The sequence below is a fragment of the Sturnira hondurensis genome, unplaced genomic scaffold (assembly GCF_014824575.4).
Source record: "Sturnira hondurensis isolate 20B ecotype Veracruz unplaced genomic scaffold, ASM1482457v3 Scaffold0025370, whole genome shotgun sequence".
Taxonomy (NCBI): Eukaryota; Metazoa; Chordata; class Mammalia; order Chiroptera; family Phyllostomidae; genus Sturnira; species Sturnira hondurensis.
In genome coordinates this window covers 14,613,314-14,639,866 of record NW_028098001.1, presented here as the reverse complement: position 1 = coordinate 14,639,866, position 26,553 = coordinate 14,613,314, and the positions used below count along the sequence as shown (strand labels likewise).

Below are 26,553 nucleotides of genomic sequence, written 5' to 3'. Positions count from 1 at the left end.
TGAAAATAAGACTATTTCACTTTCCTGCATTACACTGTTCAGTGCCTCTTTCCTGCTTCTATTGCTGACAGGAATATTTTTCAAATTTGGTTTCATAGATATTTGCATGTGTGAATGTTCAATAAGAATTCCTAAGTGCCCATCAGTAAATGAGTGGATAAAAAACTATGGTACATTTATACAATGGAATTCTATGCAGCAGAAAGAAAGAAGGAGCTCTTACCCTTTGCAACAGCATGTATAGAACTGGAGAGCATTCTGCTAGGTGAAATAAGCCAGGTGGTGAAAGACAAATACCATATGATCTCACCTATTAGTGAAACCTAATAAAAAAAAACAATCAAATAAAATATAACCAGAGACATTAAAATTAAGAACAAACTGACAGTAACTAGAGGGGAGGTGGGAGGGGATAATGGGGGGAAAGGAGGAAAGGTTTTCAGGAACATGAGTAAAGGACACATGGGCAAAACCAAAGGGGGGTAGGATCAAGTGTGGGAAGTGGGGATGGCTGGGGTTGGGGGAGTGATGGGAGGGAGAATAGAGACAACTGTACTTGAACAACAATAAAAAAATTTAATTTTTAAAAATGAGAATTTTTCAATTTTGTGTGTATATTTTACTGATAATCTTTTCATAAACAACCTTATTTGTGTTTCTGATGATATTTCTATCAAAGGAAAACCTGAAGTTACTAGGTAAAACTTTAACTGCAGCATTTCTCTGGCAATGAGAAGATTCTAGCAGTTGTAGAAATAGTGTCAAGTATACATAGATAGATTGACGTTATAAATAAGTACACATACACATATAAATTGTTTATTTTTGTATATAAGTACATGTGTGGGTGTGTATAATTTTTCCAAAGTGATCTTATATTATTCAAATCTAAATTATATTCACTCTGTACTCTACCTATAAACTAGGGTCCTTAATACATCTTTTAAGATCTTTTATGACCTCTCCTCTACAAACTTCTCCATCTTAATTTCTTGCCTTATTTTTCTTTGTAAAAGGAATGTAAAATTACTCTGGGTCCTTATAGACACAATGCTTTTATTTTTCTTCTTAAACCTGTGCTTTTGTGCTTACCCATTTGATATGTGGAATTCTCTGTCTGCCTCAATGCCCCTAACTTTTAATTTTGAATTTCTACTTATGTTTTATAACGTATTCCCACCATCACCTCTTCCAGAATGCACTCAGCTAACCAGGGTCATCCTATTTTCATAGTAAATCTCTTTCAAGAGACACCTTATTTCTTTGTTGGAATCTATACTAGATAGCAGCCTCCTTCAGGTTTTGTGGTATCCCTTCTGTATTTTTCAAGCATGGTACCTAGTTTAATGAGAAAGAGTGATATGGGTAAGTCACCTTTGCTTTCTACCAGTAAAGACAAAGACCTTGTCTACTGTAAGCCTAAACAATTACTTTCTTTTTCATCTATTCAGTTTTTATGCTGCTGTTTTAAAATGTTTAATACATATCTACATGCTTCATTTAGCATTTTGAGTTAGAAAAGTCAATGTCTAGTTTTTTGTATGAAAATATTTTAGCTCTAGAAATATTACACTTGTATTTTTTTCTATTTCAGGAGACTCATCTTCCCAGTTACAGGCTCAGGAACCAGGAACTTCTGAAAATACATTAACTGTGCTGGAAGATTCTGGGTGTGATTTATCAAATGAGCAGAGGACTGAAACTTCAGAGATATCACAGGATTTTGTGGAGAGCTACACCCCCACACCCTTTCCATCACTGCCCATTGGGAAGAAACATTGTGCAACTTCGGAAAATCCTTTGTCTTCTCACATGCAATTCTTGCATCGTCTACTTGAGCTGAAGAGCTGGACAGAATCAGGGAGCCTCAAAACAGACTTAAGCCACTTTGAAAACAACTCTTCAACAGTGTCTGATTCTGTTTTTCAGTTGCTAGATGGCCTGATCACTTTTTACCGTGAACCCAAATTTCCTTTTTCAAGCTTTTGGACAGAAGCTGTTGATACTTTAGCTAGATTGATCAGTGATTATGACTTATCTAATCATATTCTTAAAAAGTGTTCCAAGAAGTTGGAAGAATTTGAGAAAACCCTACTACAGATTATTTTAAGAAACAACCATATAAATCGGGTAAGTAATAAATCTCTTCTATTTATGAAATAATATCTGTAATTTTCGTGGACGTTCCCATTGGTTTATGCCTATTGCTGTCCTTTAGTCTTGTGGCTCAGAGTATTTAATTGGACCTTCTGCAGCTCTTACCCATTGTCATGTCCCTGCCTATGGCCTCTGATTGCTGCAGCATTGTTCTCTACTTGGATGCCTGGGCTTCAGGTTTGTGTCTTTTTACTTTGAATTACCTTCGTCTACATTCCTGGATTCTTCTCTTTGTTTTGTCCTTCCTATGTTTACTTCCTATTGCTCAAAAAAAATCTCATTATTAAAATAAAAAACAGTAACCTTGATGGTTTCCCAATCTGTAACATCTATGAGTGATAAATTCCTTATGATGGATTTTCTGTATGGTATTGAGTTTTTTCTTTTTCTGAAATTGACAAAAAATTGTCAGAAGTCAAAAAATTTTTCTTTCCTGTTAGAATTTCTCAGGTAGGTGGCATGATACCCTATGGGCCCTTTGCAGATGTGGGTTAATTGAATAAATTGGCTAAGGAACACATCATATATGGCTTTATTATAGTTTTTTCTTATTTATTTAACATTGCTTAGAAAGGTTGACTCAGGGATTCTTTTTTTCACAAGTGACATGCAGGTGGCCTGAGGTCGTTTTTGTTCTTTAGCTCTTGAGAAGTAATGGAGTCTTTTTTGTATTACTTTCTGTTTTCCTCACTAGCTGCTCTTTTGTTTGGGAAACTCCAAATACCTTTACATTTTAATTCTTTTAAAATAATTTTTTAATCCTGACCCAAAGAGTACATGTTTCCATTGCATTTAGAGAGAGAGGGAGGGAGTCAGGGAGAGACACAGACAGAGAAACATTGATGTGAGAGAGAAGCATCAATTGGCTGCCTCCCGTATATGTCTTGACCATGGATCAAACACAAAACCCTTTGGTTATGGATCTAACTAACTGAGCTAGACTGGCTGGGGCCATTTTATTCCTTTTGAATTGACTACTAAAAATATCACAGAGGAAATTGAAAGGTCTGTCTAACTTACTAAGTGTATTTCACTATAGGAAAAGTGTTGTTGGCCTTTGTTTCTTTTGACATATCATTGTCCAGTGTTTGTCCTCAGTGCCATTACCTAATGCTCAGGGTTTTTTGTACAGTGTCAGCTTTACTTGAATTTTCAAACCCCTGACAAAATTTTAACTAATAACCTAATTTGTTGCACATAAATCTGTTCTTCTTTTCTCTCTTAAGGTATGATTTGATCAGTATTATAGAAAACTTTATGATTAAACCTTTTGGCATTTGTGAAAGACATTGAATAATCTGTCTGGGAAACAATTTTTTTCTACCTGATATGGTCAATTAGATTTCCATAGTACTGTTTGATATATGTCATCTGTTTCTTAACCATCGATAAATATATCAGGTATTCGACATTCCTTAATTTCTTTTTGCTTTCTTCTTTTAAAACTATTTTAAACAGGTTTTGTGTGACTTGGAACCTTTCAGATGCTCGCATTTATTTTGCTTATCAGTTGTCAGATGATGAAGCTGTGTTTTCAGCCTAGTCTTTTACTTAAGGATTGGACTACAAAAGAGTAGCCTTGGGAATTGTATGGAAGTAAAGGGGTATATAGAAGAAGCATCTGATGGTACAGAGGGGTCTGAAGTGTAGGTCAATAACTTTTGTCATGATGCAAGCTGTTGTTGAATAGTTGGTCAGCAGTGGGAGAATAAGTAAGTGAATGGCTTTGCTGTTTTCTTGGAGAGGTGATTTTTACATTTAGAGAGAGAATTATAAAATAGTGCACTAGACTTCCAGTTAGGATGGGGACTCATAAATAGGTTTTAATGACATTCTTTCTGGATTTTTGTGCCTCTCCAGCTAAAGCATCTTAGATTAAGTCATGCAAACTTCTGTCATTGTTGTCACCATCGCCATCATTATGACCATCACCGTCATCTCCCAGATATGTTCATAAAGCTTCTTTATTAGAAAAAATTGAGTAATTATTGCTCTTTATAAATGCTTTTCTGTTTTTGCCTTTCCTTGTGTAATAAGCCAAGTTTCAAGAAATAACATATTCTGACATAAAATACAGGATACCTCCTATTGCATTTTTATTGATTCTAGTCCTGATTGATTAAAACAAAATAACATAGTTTAGAAAGAGCGTGCTTCTTTGGGAAAACCTGTTTCCATAGATTAGAAGTGTTTAATTAAATTATACCACTTAAAAACTTGAGCCCTTCTGTTGATTTCATTAAATTGAACTTATATTTGTGCAATATGGTAAGAAAAGGTGTGAGTGAATACTTTAATATTGACAGCTTTCACAAATAACCAGGCTTTAAACAAATAAATTTTCAACCACAAGTTCTCAATATATTTAGTTATAAAATTATTCTGACCTCACTTAGTATTTTTTTAATGAACAATGAGAACTTGGTATCTTTCAAAATTTTGAGGTCATCATTGTGAATATCAATTATGTATAGGCTGTAAGGATTCAAGAGATAGGAAGATTGAAATAGATACCCTGGAAATTGTTTTAAGTAATTCCCTGATATTAACTTTGTTGTAATTATTAGTAAGTTTAGAGGAAAATATGATTTTTTAATTTTCAGATTTGTATAACTCATTAATTTTGTGTTATTTTGGAAACTTTATTTAATAACAAATTTTTTAGGAATTGTTATCTTAAATGTGTATGTCTGTATAGAAGTTCCCCCTTATTCACATTTTTGCTTTCCATGGTATCAGTTACCTGCAGTCAACCATTGTCTAAAAATATTAAGGAGAAAGTTTGAGAAATAAACAGATCATACATTTTAAATGGGACACTGTTCTGAGTAGTGTGATGAACTCTCACTCCATCCAGGACTTGAATCATTCCTTTGTCCAGTACGCTACCTGCCTACTAGTCACTGAGTAGCCATCTGGGTTACCAGATCCACTATCCTGGGATTGCGGTGTTTGTGTTCAAGTAATTCTTATAGTAGCCTAACACACCATCAGTACGCCTATGTCATTGTCCTCATTTCATCTCATCATGTAGGCATTGCATCATCTCACATCATCACAGAAAGAAGGGTGAGTATAGTACAGTGAGAGAGAGAAGGAAACCACGTTTACTAACGTGGTTTTCTCACTGTATTAACTCACGTTTTTACAGTGAGAGAGAGAAGGAAACCATACCAGCCTAATGTTTATTACAGCATATTGTTATAACTGTTCTGTTTTATTATTGTTGTTAGCCTTTTACTGTGCTTAATTTATAAATTAAATTTTATTATGTATGTATAGGAAGAAACATAGTTTATGGAGAGTTCAGTACCATTCATGGTTTCAGGCATTCACTGGGGAACTTGGACAAACAAATTCCCTGTGGAAAGGGGAGGACATCTGTATTATACTTTGAGGATAACCATTAGATGGACTAGAAGGTATAATGTACAAGACATATTAGACAGATATAGAAGATATCTTGAAACAAGATAGCTTACAAAGGCCTACACTAGGCCTACTGTAGGGCACCTGGGGAGCAGTCTGGACTTGTTTGAGCTGTCATCTGCTGGCAGGCTCAGTGTAGCACCTGCCTCACCTGCCCAAGTACACCTGCATGTACTTGCCTTGGGCCAGAAATGTTTACCTTTGAGGTATCTATTTGATTGACTGCTTGGCCTTTCCTATAATTCAACACCCCCAAACATGTTGATTTCCGTGACTAGAAAAGGCATAAGCTACCCCTAGCATTGTACTACCACCTATTTATTTTTATTTTATTTTTAATCCTCACCTGAGAACATTTGTTCATTGCTTTTAAAGAGGAAGCAGGGGAGAAAGAAAGGGAGAGAAACATCAGCGTGAAAGAGAAGCATTAATCAGTTGCCTCTGGCACACACCCAGCCAGGTACTGAACCCACAACCCAGGCATGTGCCCTGTTTGGAAATCAAACCTGAAGTTTTTTCAGTTTACTGGATGACGTTCCAACCAAGTGAGCCAGGGTCAGGGCCTGTCACCTATTTCTTTACAGGCCAGGATCTTATCATAGAAGTTTAATACCAGAATGTTTATGATTCTATTTAGATTTTGCATTGGTATCTTTTGCTTAAATTTTTTCACTTGTTTTAAAGAAATGGGAATGATTATATTAAATTAGAAAAAAATCTGTAGTTAACATTGAACTTTTAAGTGTCTAGCATATATTGCTAAATCTTACAGGCATATTAGTGAGTTACTCAGAAAATATTATCTTCAGATATCTTACTGTTAAACTGTAAAATAATTCTTGGCCATATTGTGAAATTTAAGAAAAATAATTGACTGCCAAGTAGACATTAAATTAGAATCTTTTGTATGTGGGATAAAGAGAATAAGGGTCTTTATAATGATGTCCACATCCTAATCCCTGGAATTTATGAATATATTATGTTACATGAATGGGGGGTAGGGTGGGAAGTTAAGGTTGTTAACTAGCTCACCTTGGGATAAGGAGATTATCCTGAATTACCTACAGGGGCTCAGTACTCACACAGAGTCCTTGTAAGTAAACAGGGAAGCAGGAGCGTTAGTGGCGAAATGAGAGAGACATTTGAAGATGCTGTACTGCTGGTTTTCAAGATGGAGGAATGGGCTATAAGCCAGAAATGCAGGTTGGAAAAGGCAAGGGAATGGATTCTTCTCTAGAGCTTTCACAAGGAATACAGGCCTGCCAGCACTTCCATTCTGGCCTAGTGAGACCCACTGCAGACTTCGGACCTCTACAATTGTAACAATAGATTTTTAGTGTTTGAATCCACTAAGTCTGTGGTAGTGTGGTATAGCAGCAGTAGGAAATAGTGCACTAAGTTTATCATTTTATAGTGTCTTCACATCCACTATCTTATATATTTATACAATAACTCTGTGAGATGGGCACGATTGCCATTCTTATTTCCATTTAGTAGATGAGAAAAGTGACAAAATCAGGAATTTGCCCAAGGCCACAAAGCTGGTTAGCAGCACTGTAAACACCAGCACCAGCATTAAGTTGAGTATAGCTCTGCTTTCACTCTTCATTTTCTCTCCTCACAATCTCAGATTTGTAAAACCAACCTAGATTATGGAATATATGCAGACATTGTTTATGTAACTCCCCTGTCCCCTGCAGTTTCGGTCTAAATGCTGTCTCTTCCTGTCTGGATTCCTGCAGTTGCCTACTGTCAGGTTCTTGACTCATCTGATCCTCCTCCAATCCACCTATTTCACCATCATCACAGTGATCTTTAAAATCCATCCTTCAATGGCTCCTCAGGGATTTATAAGAAAGTACACATTCCTCACCATAGTCAGCAAGGCTCTTTTCTACTTGACCCCAATCTAGTCTTTTGGGCATTATCTTTCTCCATTCCATCCAAAGCGTACTTTGTTCCAGTCAGACAGATGCATTTCTAGTTTTTCAAGTTCTTTTTATTCTGTTCCTCCCCTCTGCCTTAGTACCTGTCAGCACTCGGCCTAGAATACACTTCTTCCATCTGGCTACCTCACCCATCCTTACAAATTAAGCTCTAGGATTAGCTCCTCAAAGAAACCTTTTTCCTATGCTGCTTCTGTCTTCCTTTCTTCTTCATAATTAAATATCCCTCACATAAATTAATCATAGTACATACCACGCTGTACAATAGCTACTGACTTGACTTGTTTTGTTTTTTCCCTGTTAAAATCTATAGTTTTTGTGGCCACATACCATGCCTTACTCCCTTTGTATACTCAGTGCTCAACACAGTCCCTAGTGGTGGCTTTGGGGCATCCCCTTGTAACCTGGTGAGGGTGGAGTGGATCCTATAGGCTCCCCACCTGGCCTTTGCTTGTGTGGGTGGAGTAGGCCACAGTTTTTTTGTTTTTTTTTTTCTGTGGTGTCTGACTATATTAAGGAGGGAATTCTTTAAAAACTTTACATGTTACTAGGCTGCTTTTTTAATGTCCTTTGTGTAGAGAGTGGGCTTTCATAATTGTTGTGTTTTTTTGATGTCTACTGTCATTTTGAGTTGATGGGTTTTTTTAGTTCCAAATATGAGGCAAAAGAAAATAGGAAACTCACTTTTTTGTCCTTCTTTTGGTCTTAAGGCCCATAGCCAGCCTGCCTGTCAGTTTTCTTAGGTTTGTTTAGATACAGTGCCGAGTTTTAAGTTGTACTTAAGTGAGAAGAACAGAGATAAGTCAGTCCACCTCCTGTGAGTGGAAACCACTGAATATACTTTTAAAAGTCAACTAATATTTCATACTTACAATAACAAAGACTTAGCCCTGCTTCATACCACCCAGCTCCTTGGTACCACCCCTTACAGATCATCATGACTAGATCTTTATTTCTGTTCTGCTGCCATTTACACATGTGTTTTTTAAATAAAAAGTTTCTACTGCTATTTTTCAGCTTGTTTTTTTTTTCAGTCTATTCACTGTGTATTATGAAAGATAAAATTCAGGTTGTATATAGCTGTCCTCCTCCACTTACTCTCCAGTTTTTACCATAATGTTTTGGTTAAATCAAGATCACATATTTATATTATTATAAATATGAAACTTTTAGCACTGAGACATGTCATACATAATTTCATTTCCTTTTTCTAAAGATTTAATTGCTTAAAATTAATATTTTTTCATTTGCTTATTTTCCGATGTACTTTTAATTAATTCTTCTTTCAGATTCTTTGGCACAGTTGCAAGCATCCTCTTTGTATGGCCAAATGATTAATTCACTTATCAGTTCCACCTCTTTTTTTTTTTTTAAGGCACACCTTCTGGAACCCTCAATCCTCCTGTTCCAATCTAGATATCACTCTCCCTATGTCTGCCAATCAGCTTCACTCCAGGGACCTCCTTTAATCACCACCCTGCTTTCTCATGCTCCATCTGATAGTCCCTGGATCTTATGTCTTTCTTTTCTTGGTTTACAACTTGACTGAGGTGATGAACATTTTTTATAATCTCACTTAAAATGGATTCCTTGGATGTGAAATTTTAAAATGTTTGCTTTAAATATTTTATTCCAACTTTAAATTTTATTTATGAATTAAAATAGATTTCCAGTTGGGAAATAATTTTTCCATATTATTTAAGATGCTGTTCTACTAACTTCTGGATTTCATTGTTGCTAATGAGAATTCCAATGTAATACTGATATAAGTTTCTTGAATCTGGTCTACCCTCATGCACCCACAGAGCATGTAGGATCTCTGTTGTTCCTGTTGCTATGTAACTAGAGGAAGGTGCAACTCAATGCGGGGCTTTTAAAGTCATAGTGAGTCATAGTGAGTCATAGTGAGTCTTTGAATCTGGGATTTCATCCTTCAATTTTGAAAAGTTTTTAACTAGTTTTTCTCGTGTATTTCTGCCTTCTTTCTTCTCAGTTCCTTTGTTCTAGACCACATCTTCTAAATTGCCTATCTTTTTTATTGTACTGTTTATTCTTGTTTTCCTTGTCAGATTTCCTTAATATCTTCTTCTGGCCATTCTATTGAGGTTTTTATTTCTGCTGAAATATTTTTAGTTTTTGAGTTCTTGGTCTCCTGATTGTTCCTTTATGTAACTTCCTGTTCTTGTTTCATATACAGGGTCTGGCAGAAGAAATGCCTGCTTGAGTGTGGTTTGTAGGATAATAATATGGGTTTAATAATTTGTAGTTTTATTTCTAACATTTCACCTACAATGTCATGTGTTGTGTTTGAGTGTGTTATTGTTATGTTACAGAAATCACATGCTTATGATTTTGTAATAAATAGGGGCGTTTCTTCTGCCATACCCTGTATAGTAACATATTAAATATTTATATTTTCTTTTTTTTAAATATATTTTATTGATTATACCATTACAGTTGTTCTATTCCCCCCTTCATTCCCCTCCACCCGCACACTCCCTCCCCCACCATTCTTCTCCCCTTAGTTTATAACCATGTGTCTCAAGTTCTTTAGATTCTATATTTTCCCCACTATTCTCGCCCTCCCCCCTATCCATTTTCTGCCTACCATCTATGCTATTTTCTGTGCCTTCTCCCCCCTTCTCCTCCTCCCACCCCCCTGTTTCTAACCCTCCATGTGTTCTTCATTTCTATGGTTCCACTCCTGATCTAGCTGTCTTCTTGGTTTGCTTTTGTTTTAGGTGTGGTTGTTAATAACTGTGTGTTTGCTGTCCTTTCACTGTTAACATTTTTCATCTTCTTTTTCTTATATAAGTCCCTTTAACATTTCATATAATAAGGGCTTGGTGATGATGAACTCCTTGAACTTGACCTTATCTGAGAAGCACTTTGTCTGCCCTTCCATTCTAAATGAAAGTTTTGCTGGATAAAGCAATCTTGGCTGTAGGTCTTTGGATTTCATGACTTGGAATACTTCTTTCCAGCCCCTTCTTGCCTGTAGGTCTCTTTTGAGAAATCCACTGACAGTGTGATGGGTACTCCTTTGTAGGTGACTGTCCCCTTATCCCTTGATGCTTCCGGGATTCTCTCCTTCATTTTAGTGGCTAATGTAATTAGGATGTGCCTTGGTGTGTTCCTTCTCGGGTCCAACTTCTTTGGGACTCTCTGAGCTTCCTGGATTTCCTGGAAGTCTATTTCCTTTGCCAGACTGGGGAAATTCTCCTTTATTATTTGTTCAAATACGTTTTCCACTCGTGGCTGTTTCTTTCCCTCTTCTGGTACCCCTATAATCCGGATGTTGGAACATTTAAAGATGTCCTGGAGGTTCCTAAGTCTCTCCTCATTTTTTTGAATTCTCATTTCTTCATTCCTTTCTGGTGGGATGTTTTGTTCTTCCTTCTGGTCCATTCCATTGATTTGAGTCCCAGTTTCCTTTCCATCACTATTGGTTTCCTGGACATCTCCCTTCATTTCAATTAGTTTAGCCTTCATATGTTCCTCTAATTTGTGACTATAATCTACCAATTCTGTGAGCATCCTGATAAACAGTGTCTTGAATTGTGCTTCTGAGAGGCTGGCAATTTCTCGGTCGCTTAGTTACTGGCTCTGGGACTTTGAGTTCTTCTTGCGCCATCTTTTGGGCTGTTCGTGCCTGTTCCATAGCAGGACCAGAGCCCTAAAGTGTTCACTAGAGCAGGGCAACTAAGTTGCTGGGTTGTGAAGTTGTATGTGGGGGCGGGGTCAAAGAGGGACAATGGCTTCCCTCTGCCGCCTGCCTCCGTGGCCCCCACCGGCACCACAGCCACTACCGTCACCAGGCCCACGCATTTCGTTCCACTGCACGCGAGTGTGCCACCACCGTCAGCCCCCCACCACTGGGTTCGCCCCCTGGGGCCTGCGTGGTCCATCTCACTGTGCGCAAATGTGCGACCACGGTCAGTCTGCCCCACACCCCGACTGGTTCCGGGCTGCCTGCGCGCCTAGGTCGGGGGATCTGTCCTGCCCGACCCTGCTCCACTGCTGGCTCCGCCTCTCTTACTGTCCCTGTTGAACGGTTCGTAGTTGTCGGACGTCCGTATAATTCCGTTTTCTGGTCTTTGGGTGTGTCCTAGTTCTCCAAACCTTTGTTGTGTTCAAACTTGGTTGTGGGAGAAGGCACAGTGTTTCCACCTATGCCTCCATCTTGGCGGAAGTCCTATATTTTCTGTTATCGTTGTTTTGCCTCTGTTTTCTTCTGGTCTTGACTTCATATCTCAGTTGATCATTGTTTTTCCTATTTGAGGCTTTCTGGTACTTTGAACTAACCTGGAAAGGTGGATAAGATTTAAACTGGCCACCTGGCAGATGATTAGTGGGAGGATTTGGGGGAGGGTATACAGACTGCTTGAGCAGAGGCCGTGAAGCAGGAGGAAGCATGGAGAGCCCTGCAACTGCCGCAGCTTTGGGGACTTGGTTGGGAAGGAGTGGAGCTTAGCAAGGAATGAATCTAGCATGATGAACAAGGGCCAGGTAATGAAGATTCTTGTATGTTTTGTAATACTTGAGTTTCTTCTATGGGCCAAAGATCTTTAGGTGTACAATTTAAAATTACATGTTCATTTTTATATGTAGGGGCAGGTGCTCTTTCACTTAGGGAAGTGTGATCCTCAGAATTACTGGGTTGGCCAAAAAATCTGTTTAGTTTTTTTCCATAATATAAGACACATTTCTCATTTTCACCAAAAACTTTATTGATTTGGGTATTTTGAGTATGCTGTCTCTCCCACTAATGGCTTCTAGTGGGAGTGCTGCTTCTAGAGACCAGGGTGCTTCTAAACATCTTCGAATGCTCAAGACAGCCCACAGTAAAGAATTATTTGGCCAGAATGTCAGTAGTACCAAGAAACTTCGCAAACCACTTTTGACACGTTTGATCAGTCACAACACCTTCTCCATAGAATGCACAAATCTTTTTTTTGCATTTCAGTTGTTTTCAGTTATTATTGAAATAAGGAAACATTTTACACCAGAAGTGTTGTGTATCTTCTTCCATCTTCAATATTCAAATGGCTGCAGAAAAATTCACTAATTTAGATAAGTTTTTTAAAATGCGTGCTGATATGACAGCTGTCACAATGTAATCTAAGAAAATTGTTTCGAATGAAGTTAAAGATAACAAAGCACTACTAGAGCCGTCATGTGGAAATAACTAAACGAACTTTTTGGCTAACGCAATAAATAACATTTGGGAAATCATTCAGCCTGATTGGCACATCCTGCCCAAATAAATATCTCTTTATCCAAATCCTACTCACTTTTCAAAACATGGCTCAAATCTCACTTCACTAATAAATTCTTCCTTATCAATTTGATCCTGAAATAGGCTCCTCTTCTGAACTTCTACTGCTGTTATTGTCAACATAATTCAGTTTTCAATTTGCCATATGCTATTTTACTTCAGCTTATCTAGAATGGCTCAGATTTAAAAAAATTTACTTAGCCTTTCATATGTTTTTATCACAGAGATTAATAGCCTATGTTAGAATCCCAAAACTTTTTTTTATTAGAGTTGACCTTAAGTTAGCTAACATCAGTTCCACGTATATGAAATGGAAATAAGAAATATGACTATTATCATATGATTCATAGGGCTGCTGGGAATTGTCATCGACTAAATGCAAATGAAGTGCTTAGCACAGTATTTGGTATCATGTAAGGGTCTAATAGATGTTTCTTTTTGTTACTCTTCTCCTTGAGAAAGGGATCATACCCTGTTTTCTCCACTTTTCTTGCTATAATGCTAAGCAAATATTAGGAACGAAATGTAGCATCTATTTAGTTAAATACAAGACAATGAAATAAATGACAAGTTGTATACTTTATGTGCTCCCATATACTTAAATACTATCTTCTGACTTTTGATCAAATGTCTGTATTTAGAACACTCTTTAGCAGCAGTTCTCTCTTAATTGACATTGTAATGACATTTCTGGAGGTTCTCTGTGTAGCAGATAGCTAGACATCATCTCATCCTTCCACATATATAAAAAATAATCTTGTCATTTTCAACAACATGGATGGTTCTTGAAGATACTGTTCTAAGTATAGTTAAGTCATACAGAGAAAGACAAATACCATTTGTTTTCACTTGTATGTGGAAGTAAACAACAAAATGAAATGGAAAGCTGAACAAACAAAACAGAACAAAATCAGACTCACAAGCACAGAGAACAGAGTGATGATCGATCGTCAGAGAACGGGGAGGTTGGGGAGCAGGTGCAATCAGCGAAGGGAATCCAGACGTACAAACTTCCAGATGTAAAACAAACAGATCAAGTGGATGTAATATACAGCAAGGGGGATACAGACAATATGATGAATATCAAATTTGTGCAGTGAAAGATGGTAATCACTTATTGTGGTGATCATTTAGTAATGTCTATAAAAGTAGGACCTTCTGTCGTACAACCGACACTAATGTGGTATTGTCAATTACACTTTAGAAAAAAGAAAAATTAACTTTACTAGTTAGTTCTGGAAGAGGGAATGGAGGTCAGATGCTTAAAGGTAAAATAAGGAGGATTGGTCAGAAGTGTGCTTTGGAAATACTTAGAACCCCGATCTCCTCTATTACCTCACATAGGGTATGCCCTCCCACAACCAGGAAAAGACTGGAGATTTGTTCTTGGGAAATAATTTTTAAAGGTATTTTATTGGACAAATTAGAGCTGAGGGTGAAGGTACTACGTGTATTTTAAAAACTGGGATTAAGTGAACATAGGTGTGCAGTTGTTGATACTTCCCCAACTCTCTCCCCCCCATTTGGCTCCAGAACACTGGGAATAAGACCTTTATTACTTAGCAGAAAAGAATTCTTTCCCAGAGAAATTGACTATCACAAGAGGAAAAATATGAATGTACTGATAAGAAAGGTTCCCAAAGGCAACAAAGCAGCCAGATCACAAAAGCTTCAGGTACAGTAGCTACACCCACAAACCAACAGCATTCACTAAACTTTCAGCCTTTGCTCTTACAATACAGGATTAGCAAATACCTGAGGAAAGTATCTAGTGTGAAAGTTAGATACTGAAAACCACTGGATGGGACCACAGAACATGAAATGAGTAACTTAAATACACACACACACGCGCGCGCATATGCCCTGGTATGGCTCAGTGGATTGAATTCTGCCCTGTGAACCAAAAGGTTGCTGGTTTGATTCCTGGTGAGGACACATTGCTGGGTTGCAGGTCAAGTCCCCAGTTGAGGGCGTGTGAGAGGCAACCAATTGATGTATCTGTCAAATGTGATTGTTTCTCTCACTCTTTCTCCTTTCTTCCCTTCCCCTCTCTCTAAAAGTAAATAAATAAAATCTTTATACACACACACACACACATACACATACATACATATTCTCAGGAAGATAACAGCATGTTTCGCAACCATAAGAAAATGGTGCCTGAAAATAAAATTTTTAGGGAATAAAAAAGTTTCAAAAAATTAAAAATATGATAGTGAAAAAACATACTTTTGGAGGCATTTAGGTAGGAAAACTTTCTAGAAAATGGAGGAAAAGGAAAACAAAATATGAGAGCAAAAGAAATTAAACTAGATAGCCACTTTTGGGAGTCCAGCATTTCAATAACTGTAATTACAGAAAGAGGGAACAGAGCAAATACCAGGAAATCACTGAGGATACAATTTAAGAAATTTCTTAAAAGTGAAAAACATGTGTTTACAAACAGAAAGCCTACCAAGTGCTTGTACTTGCATGGAAATAGACCTATACTAAGGCCATCAATACTGGGATAAAGAAAAGACACTATATGCTTCCAGAGAAGAGGGAAAATAAGTGAAGTTCACGAACAAAACATCAGGAATATAAATATTTCATATTTTTCAAAAATAAAACAATGGAAAAACTGGAGACAGTGAAGCCTCCTCAAATACTCTCCAGGAAATTTATTTTTAACTCAGAATTTGATACCTGATCAAATAACCAATCAAGTATAAGGGTAAATGAAGGTATTTTCAGGCTCACTAAGTCTCAAAATACATCTCCCAATGCACACTTTTCTGAATGATATTCTTCAACAAAGTGAGTTACTAAACCAAGAACAAAGACATAAGATACAGAAACTAAGGAACAACAAATGAGAGATGATGATGCTGAAAGGCAATTTCAGAATGACAACTATACACTAGGCCTAGAAAGCAACCATTAAGGATTGGAATAAGTCAGAAGATTCCAGGAGAGACCTTCTATGAAAATGAAATTGATAAAAAGGTATCAGTAGACACCTTGGAGACACTTTGGAGAACAGATTAAGACAACACATGAAGAGTTTGGGGTGAATTTTTTATTAAGTGCATACTAAGCCAGTGAATAAAACAAGATACTATTAATTATAGGGAAAAGTGCAGAGAAGGAAAACTGCATGGTAATCTACATGTCTTGTCTGTACATAGCACTTATGTTATTACAATAATGTAAACAGGTAATGATGTATACAAAATTATGAATAGACAGTGTGTGTGGGTGGGAGGAGGAGAGAAGAGTAGTTCAGTGCAAAGAAAGTCAAATCCTAAGCTTCCATATAAGAAAATCAGTTTAACTTTTTATATTTGAGTTATTTTGCTTAGCATGATATTCTCAAGGTCCATCCATGTTGCTACAAGTGGCAGTATTCCATCTTTTCTCATGGCTGAGTAGTATTCCATAGCAAATGTACCATTTGTACCTTCTTTATTCAATCATCTATCGAAACATATTCTGTTGTTTCCATGTCTTGGCCACTGTAAATAATGCTGCAATAAGCATAGGAATGCATATATCTTTGCACATAAATGTTTTTAAATTTGGGCAGTAGATACCCAGAAGAGTGGTTGCTGGGTCATATGGTAACTCGATTCTTAATTTTTGAAGAACCTCCATACTCTTTTCCATAGTGGCTGTGCCAGTTTACATTCCCACTGGCAGTGAGTGAGAGTTCCTTTTCCTCCACAAGCTCTTCAACACTTGCTATTACTTTATTTATTAATGATAGCCATTCTGACAGTGTGAAGTGGTGGTATCTTGTAGTTTTGATTTGCATTTCTCTAATGGCTATGGGTGTTGAGCATCTTTTCATATATGTGTTGAGTATTTTTCTCTCTTCTTGGAAGAAATGTTTCTTCAGATCCTCTGCCCAATTTTTAATTGGATTGTTTGTGTGGTGTGGAGTTATGTGAGTTCTTTCTATGTTTTGGGTATTAACCTTTTATCTAAGGTGTTGTTTGCAAGTATCTTCTCCCATTTATTTTATAGCTTTTTAATTTTGTGGTTGGGTCGTCTTCTTCTTCTTCTTCTTCTTCTTCTTCTTCTTCTTCTTCTTCTTCTTCTTCTTTTTTGCTGTGCAGAAGCTTTTTAGTTCAATATAGTCCCATTTGTTTATTTTTGTCTTTACTTCCCTTGCTTTTGAGGTCAAATTCATAAAATTTTCTCTAAGACCAAGGTCCATAGAATTAGTACCTATCTTTTCTTCTATGTAATTTATTGTTTCTGGTTTTATATTTAGGTCATTAGTCCATCTTGTGGTACATAAAGCTGAAAGCAGCAAATAAACAAAGAAAAACAAAATTCATACATGCAACAGCAGGTTACCAGAGGGAAGGGGGTGGGGAGGTAGTAAAGTATAAATGGGGTCAAACATACGGTGACGGAAAATGATCTGACTTTGGGTGGTGGGCACACAATACAATATACAGCCCATGTATCATGGAAACCCACACTGGAAACCTAGATAAGCTTATTAACCTATATCAGCCCAATAAATTTAATTTTTAAAAAGTTAATGATAAAAGAAAAAAAGGTATGTTATTTAGAATAATGCAGGTAAACACCAAAAGACTCAACTAAAGAGTTTCAAATGGGAATAATGGTGGAAGGGTTAGGGACAACCATCTTCGGGATAAATTATATAAAACTATCTAATAATATATGCTCAAATCTTTTAATTAAAAAAACTAGAAAAATTAAGTATGTTTGAGGGAAAATCCTAAGGATTTAGCTATGGATTCAATATAGGGGGTAAGCAAGAAGTAGGCATCCAACACTAGTATTCCTAGGTTTCTGGTCATTAACAGCTAGGTGAATAGAGGTGTCATTTACAGATTGAAGGGTGATTGGAGGACTAATAGGCTGGGGAAAAGGTGAGAGGCCAGAGCCCTCTCAGACATGGTGAGTTTTATGATGATTGCAAGATGACTGTAAAATGGAGATGTGAAGCACAGCAGTTGGCTTGATCAATCTGGATCTCAAAGGAGAGAACTTTTCTGGAGGTATATCTAGTCCTCCACAGCATATGGAGCTTCTGCAAAGCATCACAGGCAGAAGGAAAGGAAGACCTAGCACTGAACCCTGAGCGGCACTGGCAGGTCTTCATGTGCTGGGGTTATATTGTTGCTTGCATATAAACAGCTTGCTATTTGGAGTTAGTGCTGATGAAACATAGTATAGACAATTCAAAATAATAATTCAAAGCTATATATTTTTAAATACTTTATCATATTTGTATATAATTTTGCATGAGCTTACATAAGAGAAATGAACCTTTTGATTGCTTTTCCATGACTAGTAAGTATGACATTTTTGCCATACTTATCTTTATGTTGTCAATATGTTGCCCCCTTTCAAGGTTTTTATCTCTCAATTCTACTAAAATGCTATTTTTGTTCTCTTAGGATTCTACCCTTTAACACCTTAGTTCTGTACTTTAATTAAGAAACCATTAAAAACGGACTACAGAAGAACGTGACATTAAGATAGCCACAGTTGTTCATTTTTCACACGGGATTCCTAACACTTTCAAACAAATTCTAATTTATCCCAATGAAGAAACATCTGTGACTGTTTTGAGTTGACATGATAGTTATTTTAAATTATTTAGGAGCACCGGGAGTCAGAATTTTAGGCAGTAGTCACCTAATAGAGCAATTGCCTAGAAAAGAATAGGCATTCCTGGGAGGTTGCAAGAAATGGACACCCCTTCTGACCAACCTAAGAAAAACCAGGTTGTTGTAAGGATGAATGCAGACTGGCTGGGCGGGTTGGCCACAGGTAGATGTGGGCATATGGTACTTTCTTTTACCCTCTTAGGTTTTCTCTTTTGAAGTTATGTAGGTATTAACCTACTGACCAGTTTACTGTTTTGGTTACTGTTTAGCTCTTCTCTATATCACAGCCTTTCAATTCACTCATGCTTAAAACTAAGTTAAGGGCCTAGCACAGGTCTTAGCATATTGTAGTCTAATTCAATCAAATAATTCTAATTCTAGTAAAGTTTAATTGAATTGAATAATTGGATTAAGGCATGAGTAGTTAGCATTCCTTCTGTTAAAAGTGTATGTCAAGGTCATCATGCCAGAATCACCAAACATGCTCCAATAAGTGTCCCAATATGGAGATTAATATTTATATATAGAATTAACTCTTCAAATAAGGTAAATCCTGGTAAAATTAATCTGAAAATAAAATACATGTATTAATATTGTGTCACATGATAATTCAGAATTGCTTTTGTAGAGCTAGTCAGACATTTCCTTCCCTTTACTTTGTTTTTTTTCCTAATGCCTATGATCCATTCACATGAATGCAGTTAGATTTTCCAAATAGTATATGCTACTCTTCCCTACAGAATTTGAATGGAATGTTTGCTGCTATACATGTTAAAACCTTACTACTCAAACTGTAGTCCAGGGACCAATGATGTGACGTCATGTGGGAGCTTCTTAGAAACACAGAATCTCAAACCCCCATCCCTGATCTGCAGAACCTGATTCTGCATTTTTACAAGGTGCCCAGGTAATTCAGGTACACATTAAAGTTTGAAAAGTACTGCATTACAAGACAAATTTTGATTATAACTCCCCATAGTAAGGCTTACATTTATTGAATTCTTAAGTGCTTTTCATTGATTGTTTTACTTAATCTTTATAACAACCCAGGAAAGGTATTTTTATTATCTTTTTTTACAGATGGAGAAATGAGACATAAAGAGGGGAATAACTTTTTCATGAGTATAGCTAGGCAGACCCTGGATCCAACCCACATAGTCCTACTCAAGAAGCTGCTTGCTTTAGAAAGGCCATAGCTGCCTTCCCAAAGCTGGACTCTGTAACTCCAGCTCCCAGAAGCCCAGTTTCATGTGTCTACTGGTGTGGTGTCTATCCTTTAAGCTCAGAGCATCTCTTTCTTCCCCATACCTTAACTGGGCAAGTCTCTGAGAAGAATATTCGCCTTCTCTCTGTCCTGGTTGCTGGAAGATGTTAGAACAATCTGCATGCATAGATTGCCTGTCTATCATGGGTCAGCCCTGAGGAGATGCAAGATACTGGAGAAGACACAGAATGGAGGCAGGGGAGGGGGGAATGTTATACGTGCAGTCTAGAATCTGGCATTTAGATTTCCCTTGGGGAATAAAAGTCAAACTATGGGTTAGGATTAAGGGAAAGATGACAGAGGAGAGAGCCCAAATTCTTTTTGGCATAGGCACCCTAAAACAATGAAAGTAGGTGTATCTTTAGTGTCAGGTTAAGACATCTTGTGACTTTATACATAAGGAGAAAGATCTCCATCTCAGAAAAATGTCTTATTTATCTACTCAGGAGTTTAAATCAGCTTTGTTATAAAATAAACTGTACATACTTAAAATACACAATTTGATAAATTTTAGTCTACTCATTTTTGTCTGAAATTATTTTCATAGGAAATGAACATTCTTATTCCACAAAATGCAAAAATGAAAGTATGTGGGAGAGTTTACAACACTGTGATTGAGATTTGGGCCAAATGATATTGAACTTTGTTCTGCTTTGATAAAGGAAAAGATCAGGATGGAAGAAGTCACAAGCTGCCTTCAAGGGGCAAGGGGAGTGTGAAGCTGAGACTGGAATGTAGGAAGATTGGCTCACTTCTGTAATCTCACAGTTTTAGCATGTTTATTATCATCTATAAACAAAATGGTTGTTGTACGTGGCTTGGAAGCATGGCCATTGCACAAACATGCATTGCAAGTAAAATAACAGATTAAATACAAGTCTTGATTAAAAAACTTATTGAACATATGTACAATTGCTTACTACTTTTAATCAAAGGTCTAGCAACTTCAAATTTATAGTACTCTTTGGCTGAGTAAGTATAGCACATGTAGTGCTATTATAAGCTACCATTTATATTGACTTTATATCTCTTAGGGCATTTACCTGAAATTTGGCAGAGATCATTATATTTCTTTGTAAATCTACCCCTCCCCAATTCCTTGTTTTGTTGATTGCAGCCGTGTTTAGCCCTCTGCAGTTTCAAGGGAAACCATGGTGTGCATTTGTTTTGTTTTGGAAGTAGAAGAATTGAACTTTCCTACACATTCCAGTGATCACTTTAGGATAGAGACTTTTCCTTCTCCCTATTTCCTAACATTCACAAAAGAATGACTGTAGGCTTTTCTAAGTGAAGGAATTCAGTTGTATGAATTTGGGTACAAGTGAGCATATATGCCCTTATTTGTAATATATGCTTAGTCTGTGATAGGTATATACCTAAGAATATATAAGGAGCAAATGGCAAAATATTTTAAAATGCACATTTCTTCATGATAAACAGCTTGTTTTATCTTTCAGATATGTTCATTTTTTCCATGAGTCTTAAGAAAGCTATGAAAAACATGATGAAACTGATCTCTCTGCATGGCTATATAATAATTTCAGATGGCAGTGAATGTAGGAAATATAACAATAATATGTATTCCATTCTTGGCTTTGTAAATGATTGACACCAGAATAGGCTTAGAAAAATCTCTTTCACTTGGAGTTTTACCTTCTATTGTGGAAGCATATTTCTCTGAAACATGACATCAGTTATTATCCAAAGTAAAAGATTTCTTTTAGCCATTTTTATGAATAGTTTTGTTATTTTATGATAAGCATTTTTGCTTGAGAAAGAACATCAGATTGAACAAAATGGTAGGAAGTAAAGGTTCTCAGTCTAATCTTTTTAGTGCTTCAGAGTAAAATCAAATAATAAAACTAGAATACCTAAACACTAATACATGCTACATTTAAACCAAGATTTGTATGCAGTTACTTAAAAATGTAAGTTTACTAATACTTATTTAGTGTCAGTCTTATGCCAGGAAATGAGTTCCTTAGAAAACAGTACTAAACTTTCTCTTTATAGCAAAATAATCTCAATAATTGAATTAAGAGAAATCAAGTTGGACAGTCATAGAGAGCATCAACGTAGAATTTATCTTCAAATAATTTCTACTAACTGGTAGAAAATATGGTCCTTAGCCTGTTTTAAGAAAAACTACTGGTACCTAAATCCCATGCCAGAAACACTGAAATGGAATCTTTTTAAAAAAGTTTCACAGACAATCACAATTGTCAGTATTATGGAGAACCACTGAGCTAGAAGGGCAGTATATTTTTTAAAAGTAAAACACACACACACACACACCATTTAGTAATGGAAAGGACATTTTTTAGATGATCTAGTGTGTATCCTGAAGCTTTCAGGTGCTAAACTGAGCACTGATCTCTCACTGTGGTGTTCGTTGTCTAGTTTAAGCTGTTACTGAGGAGACACTGATCTGAGCAGCCAACACATGCTGTTTTTGGCAACTATTATGTTGACATAACCTGACTTAGCAACCAGGAGGGATTTTCTGTTCGTGGACAAATGCTATTTAAAATAGATTAATGTATCTCCTTAATGCATTTCAAACCAATGAACCTGAGGCTTCGTTGTTTGTGAATTAATTAAATACCAAGGGAATAATACAGACAAAATACTGTACATTCTTAGGTGCAGTAGTATTTATTAAACCTGGCAGAACAACAGTTCAATCACACAGGTTATTATGAAGTTCTCTTAAAATTTGCAGTCTGGTAACTAACAGCAAATGACTGGATGCTGAGCACTGTAAAATGTAAATATCAAATTAAATTGACTTGCCCTAGGTTGGTTTTTCAGAGTACCGTATTTACTTGCATAATTTCTCCTATTATAACCCATGATAAATAGAGGAGGAAATATAATCAACCATCTTGGTCCTGTTCAGTTGCCATCCTAGGCAACCGTTATTAAACCTATTTCTTCCTCTTTCTAATGAGCTATTTGTTCACGGTTTCTATGAAATCATTTGCAATGCACATTACTTACTCAAGGTTGGAGGCTTATTAAAAATTGTCTGAAACATACTGGCACTAAAATCCCCCCATTACGTTCGATTAAGATGGTATAGAATACAGAAAATCACTAGGGATTTTGAGTGGGGAAGTGAGTTTTGCACTTACTAGAAAGTCACATAATCTCTGTGCAGTTTTATCATTTGAAAATGGATTAGGGGACAATAAAATGTTTGTGGAGGCACTTTGTAAATTTTTAAAACTTTGTGCACATGTTGTTATTTTATTATGGTGAAAGAAATGAGATATAAAGGTCACAGTCATCATTAAAATCTTTGTGAGTATTCGTCTTAAGCAATTCCCAACTACAGATTATAGCTTGGAATAACAGGCTTAAATTGGTATGCAGAGGTATCATATTTCACATGCTTGCAATAAAGTGTTTGGAATGAGGGAAGGCATAGTGAGAAGAATAAGAGACCACTGAGAAGGAAAATGGTGGGACACAGAAAAGAAATTTCTCACACTTCAGTATCCCTTCCTTCGTTTTTATCTGACTCTGCTATGTGATTCTATAAAAGAGTTAGCTAGAATGAACAAGCAAAAGCAAGATATTATGTATGTGTCTATGTTACTGGACTTTCACTAATTTGAGGTTGTAGGAGAAATCACCAGCATTATATTTTGGGAGTGGGAAAGGTGAGTAAAACATTTGATTTATTTGTCTTTATAAAGAAGGCCTTAGGCCCCAGGATGAGAATAACCCAGCAAATGCAGCTTAGAGGAGCTGGACTGAAAGAAGTGGAGAAAGAAGCAGGCAGATAGAAAGCAATACAATTGAACAGGAGCTGTCATTCTGCCTACTGTAAATAGTCATCAGCTTGGTTGCTTGCTCGGAGATCTCCAGTTCTCACTAGACATCAAGATCAGCCAGACAGCTCCCATCAGATTCAGAGTGCTAGAGTTTTAGAGTGTGCCTGTGGCGTTTTTATTTAATTTCAAAGGAGGGCGTAGCAACATCTGAGGCACAGCTAGTGTTTAATCTTGTTTTTGCCTTTGACAGTCTTTGACTTAACATACCTAAATGTCTTTTTAAGTATCCACCATTTCTGTTTCAAAGTACAAAGAATAATAATTTTAAAAGTATAGCATGAGAGTTATTTGGTTAAATTTTAAGTTGGAACTGTAAGGAAAAATTCACTAAGGGGATAAAATAGTGGAGTGAAGAGGTTTTTATTAGGAATGTATAAAATTTCAGCTACTGTCACTGTGATAGCAGATGGTGAATTCATGCATGATTTCTTAATAACAAAGCCTCATTAAGGTAAAATTGTAAGCATAATAACCTTGATTGTAGAATATGCAGAGTAATGTATGTTGAGTAAATTATTAGTGGCATCTTTAAGAGGACTCCAAGTGGGTATTAGCTCTGCTAGTAAATACTCTAACAGTGCTACGGGTGGAGGGGTTGGATAAGCATCACCATTTTAAAGTAAGCAGTGGTGTGGGAAAGTCAGGGGTTACTCCTTCTAAACAGCATTTTAGTGAATATAATAAAACAAGAAAAGATTAGGACTAGAAGAAAAGAGGTAAAGCTGCCCATATGTGTAGCCAATATGATAATCTATTTGGTAAGTCCAAGAGAACCCACGAATTATTATAAATGACATAATTTAACAAGGTTCTTAGATATAAAGTCATTATTCAAATTCAAAGCTTTTATACCAATGACTGCCAGTTAGAAAATTGGATAGGAAAAAAGTCTACTTACAGTAGCAATAAAAAAAAACATATAGGGATAGACCTAGAAGTGATATGTAAGCTCTCTGTGGGGGAAAAAATTAAGAATGGCTGCTGTTGGGGTAGTGTGCATTGAATGATTTATGGCTTTAACAGTGTAACTTGGAGTAAAAATTATCATTTTGATACTAAGATAGTGATGACTTTGATAAAACAGTCTTTAATAGTCATTACGTTAGGGCTCAAATCAATCAGCCTAGTCTTACTGATTTGTCCCAAGCCCTCTCACTAACTTTAGATGAGTTTGTAAAAATTCTCTATGATTAATTTACTATATGCATGCCTTTTAATTTTCATTTTAAATCAAATTTATACAAGTATTATTTTAATAGTATTACAATGTTTTGATTTGTCATAGTTAATGATACATTCAAAATTTAATATAAGGAGACATGACTCATATTTTAAAAAGAAATTCCATTTCAAAATATACTTAATTATTTTAGAATTACTTTAACTAATAGGGAATAATCAAGTTCACTGACATTTCTTTTTACCGTTCTTAATGTACAACTTACGTGTTTTCTTTTTTTATAACTTAAAATTATTCACTAAGTATCTATAGACTTCTGACACTAACTTTTATTCAGAGTGACTCTATTTACTTATTATTAATGAAATCAAGTTGGCATATTAATACTGATACCAAGTTGCTGAACATTATTCAGCATTTACCCCTTACATGTTCTGGATGTAAGACATAGGGAGGTGGTAAAAATTCTATGTCCTATGTGCAAGGAATCATGGCTGTGCATTTAGCTACAAACCAACCTGAGAGAGATGTTAGCCTCCCTCTAATCATTTCAAAAGTGTAAAATAAATTAGGACTTTTAATGCAGCCTTGAGAGAACAAATTGCCAAGTCTCTATTGCTATATTTAGCAGTACAGCTAGCAGTGGACTGTGATACTCTGGAGAGAATATGATAAATACTGAAAATATAGTAAAATAATATGACTGCTTATTTCCTAGCCATTATTTTAGATGTTGTTTTTACCTAAAGATATTTCTAACTGTTTTTACTTAAAGCTTCCAAACACCAGGAAGCCCCTCTGTATTTTTTCAGGGAAAAAATTAAAGCAAAGATAAGAGATGGTCATATTGGTCACATGTTCTGTCAGGAATAATGCTGATATATCAAGCAATTGTTTGGGCATATCTCTTAGCATATAAACACAAAAAATCAGGATCATGGTTAATTCAAGCAAGGGCAGACAGATTTGCTGTTCTTGGAATTTAGAATTGAACAAGAACTTGAGTCACCTGCTGGTGAAATGAGTGCTTTAGTGTTACATATTCCAAAGATTAAACAAAATGATAAATTGTTTCAGGAATTACTATAAAGAACACATTAACAAAACCAAGCAGGAGAGTGGAAGCAAGGGAGGGAGGCAGGTTTGGCTGTGGTGGGCAGGGGGTGGGGGGAAGAAAATGCAGACAATTGTAATTGAACAACAATATATTAATTTGTACAAAATGTTAAATTGCAGGAAGATGGTAGAATCCAGACCTTAGGAATGCAAATGGAGTGAACAGAAAAGTAGAAACAATAAATCATTTGTTTCCCAAGAGAATCAGAGAAACTAGTCATTGTTGACTTCATTTCTTGTGGGACTATTCTTTCAGCACATTTGCCCGTCCTTATCCACACATTTACTCCTTCTTGCCAATGAACTTCCATTTTTCTTGAGTGTAAATGGGTTTCTCTTTCTTTAGTTGGAACTTACCTTAAGACTGAAGGAATATTCCAGTTCCAATGCATGCTGACTACAAAACCATTTTTCTTCTTTATTTTTCTTTCTCTTCCCCCCCTTTTTTGCATATTTATATAATGTTTTCTGTTGTTTAGGTCCATCAGAGTTTTATATCCCTTGATGTGTGTTAGAATTATTTAGCCAAGTTATAAACATAATTGTTGTCCAGACAAATCAAATCAGACAAATCAAAATTTCTGGGTGATGGGGCTCAGGTATCAATATAATTTTAAAAGCTTCCCAGGTGATTCTGAAGGGTATCTACTTTGAGAGGCATTGGTATGTACATAATAGTTTTCCAGTCAATCGTCTGTCAATTTTATC

The 26,553-nt window shown here is 36.3% G+C and overlaps 1 protein-coding gene across 1 annotated transcript in view; it reads left to right on the top strand.

The window, feature by feature from the left end:
* MEI4 (meiotic double-stranded break formation protein 4) overlaps positions 1-26,553 on the top strand; it is a 135,172-nt gene that overhangs the window by 24,573 nt on the left and 84,046 nt on the right. The window contains exon 2 of the mRNA XM_037039451.1: positions 1,595-2,130. Coding sequence (XP_036895346.1) covers positions 1,595-2,130 — 536 coding nt within the window. The remainder of the gene's footprint in view (positions 1-1,594; positions 2,131-26,553) is intronic.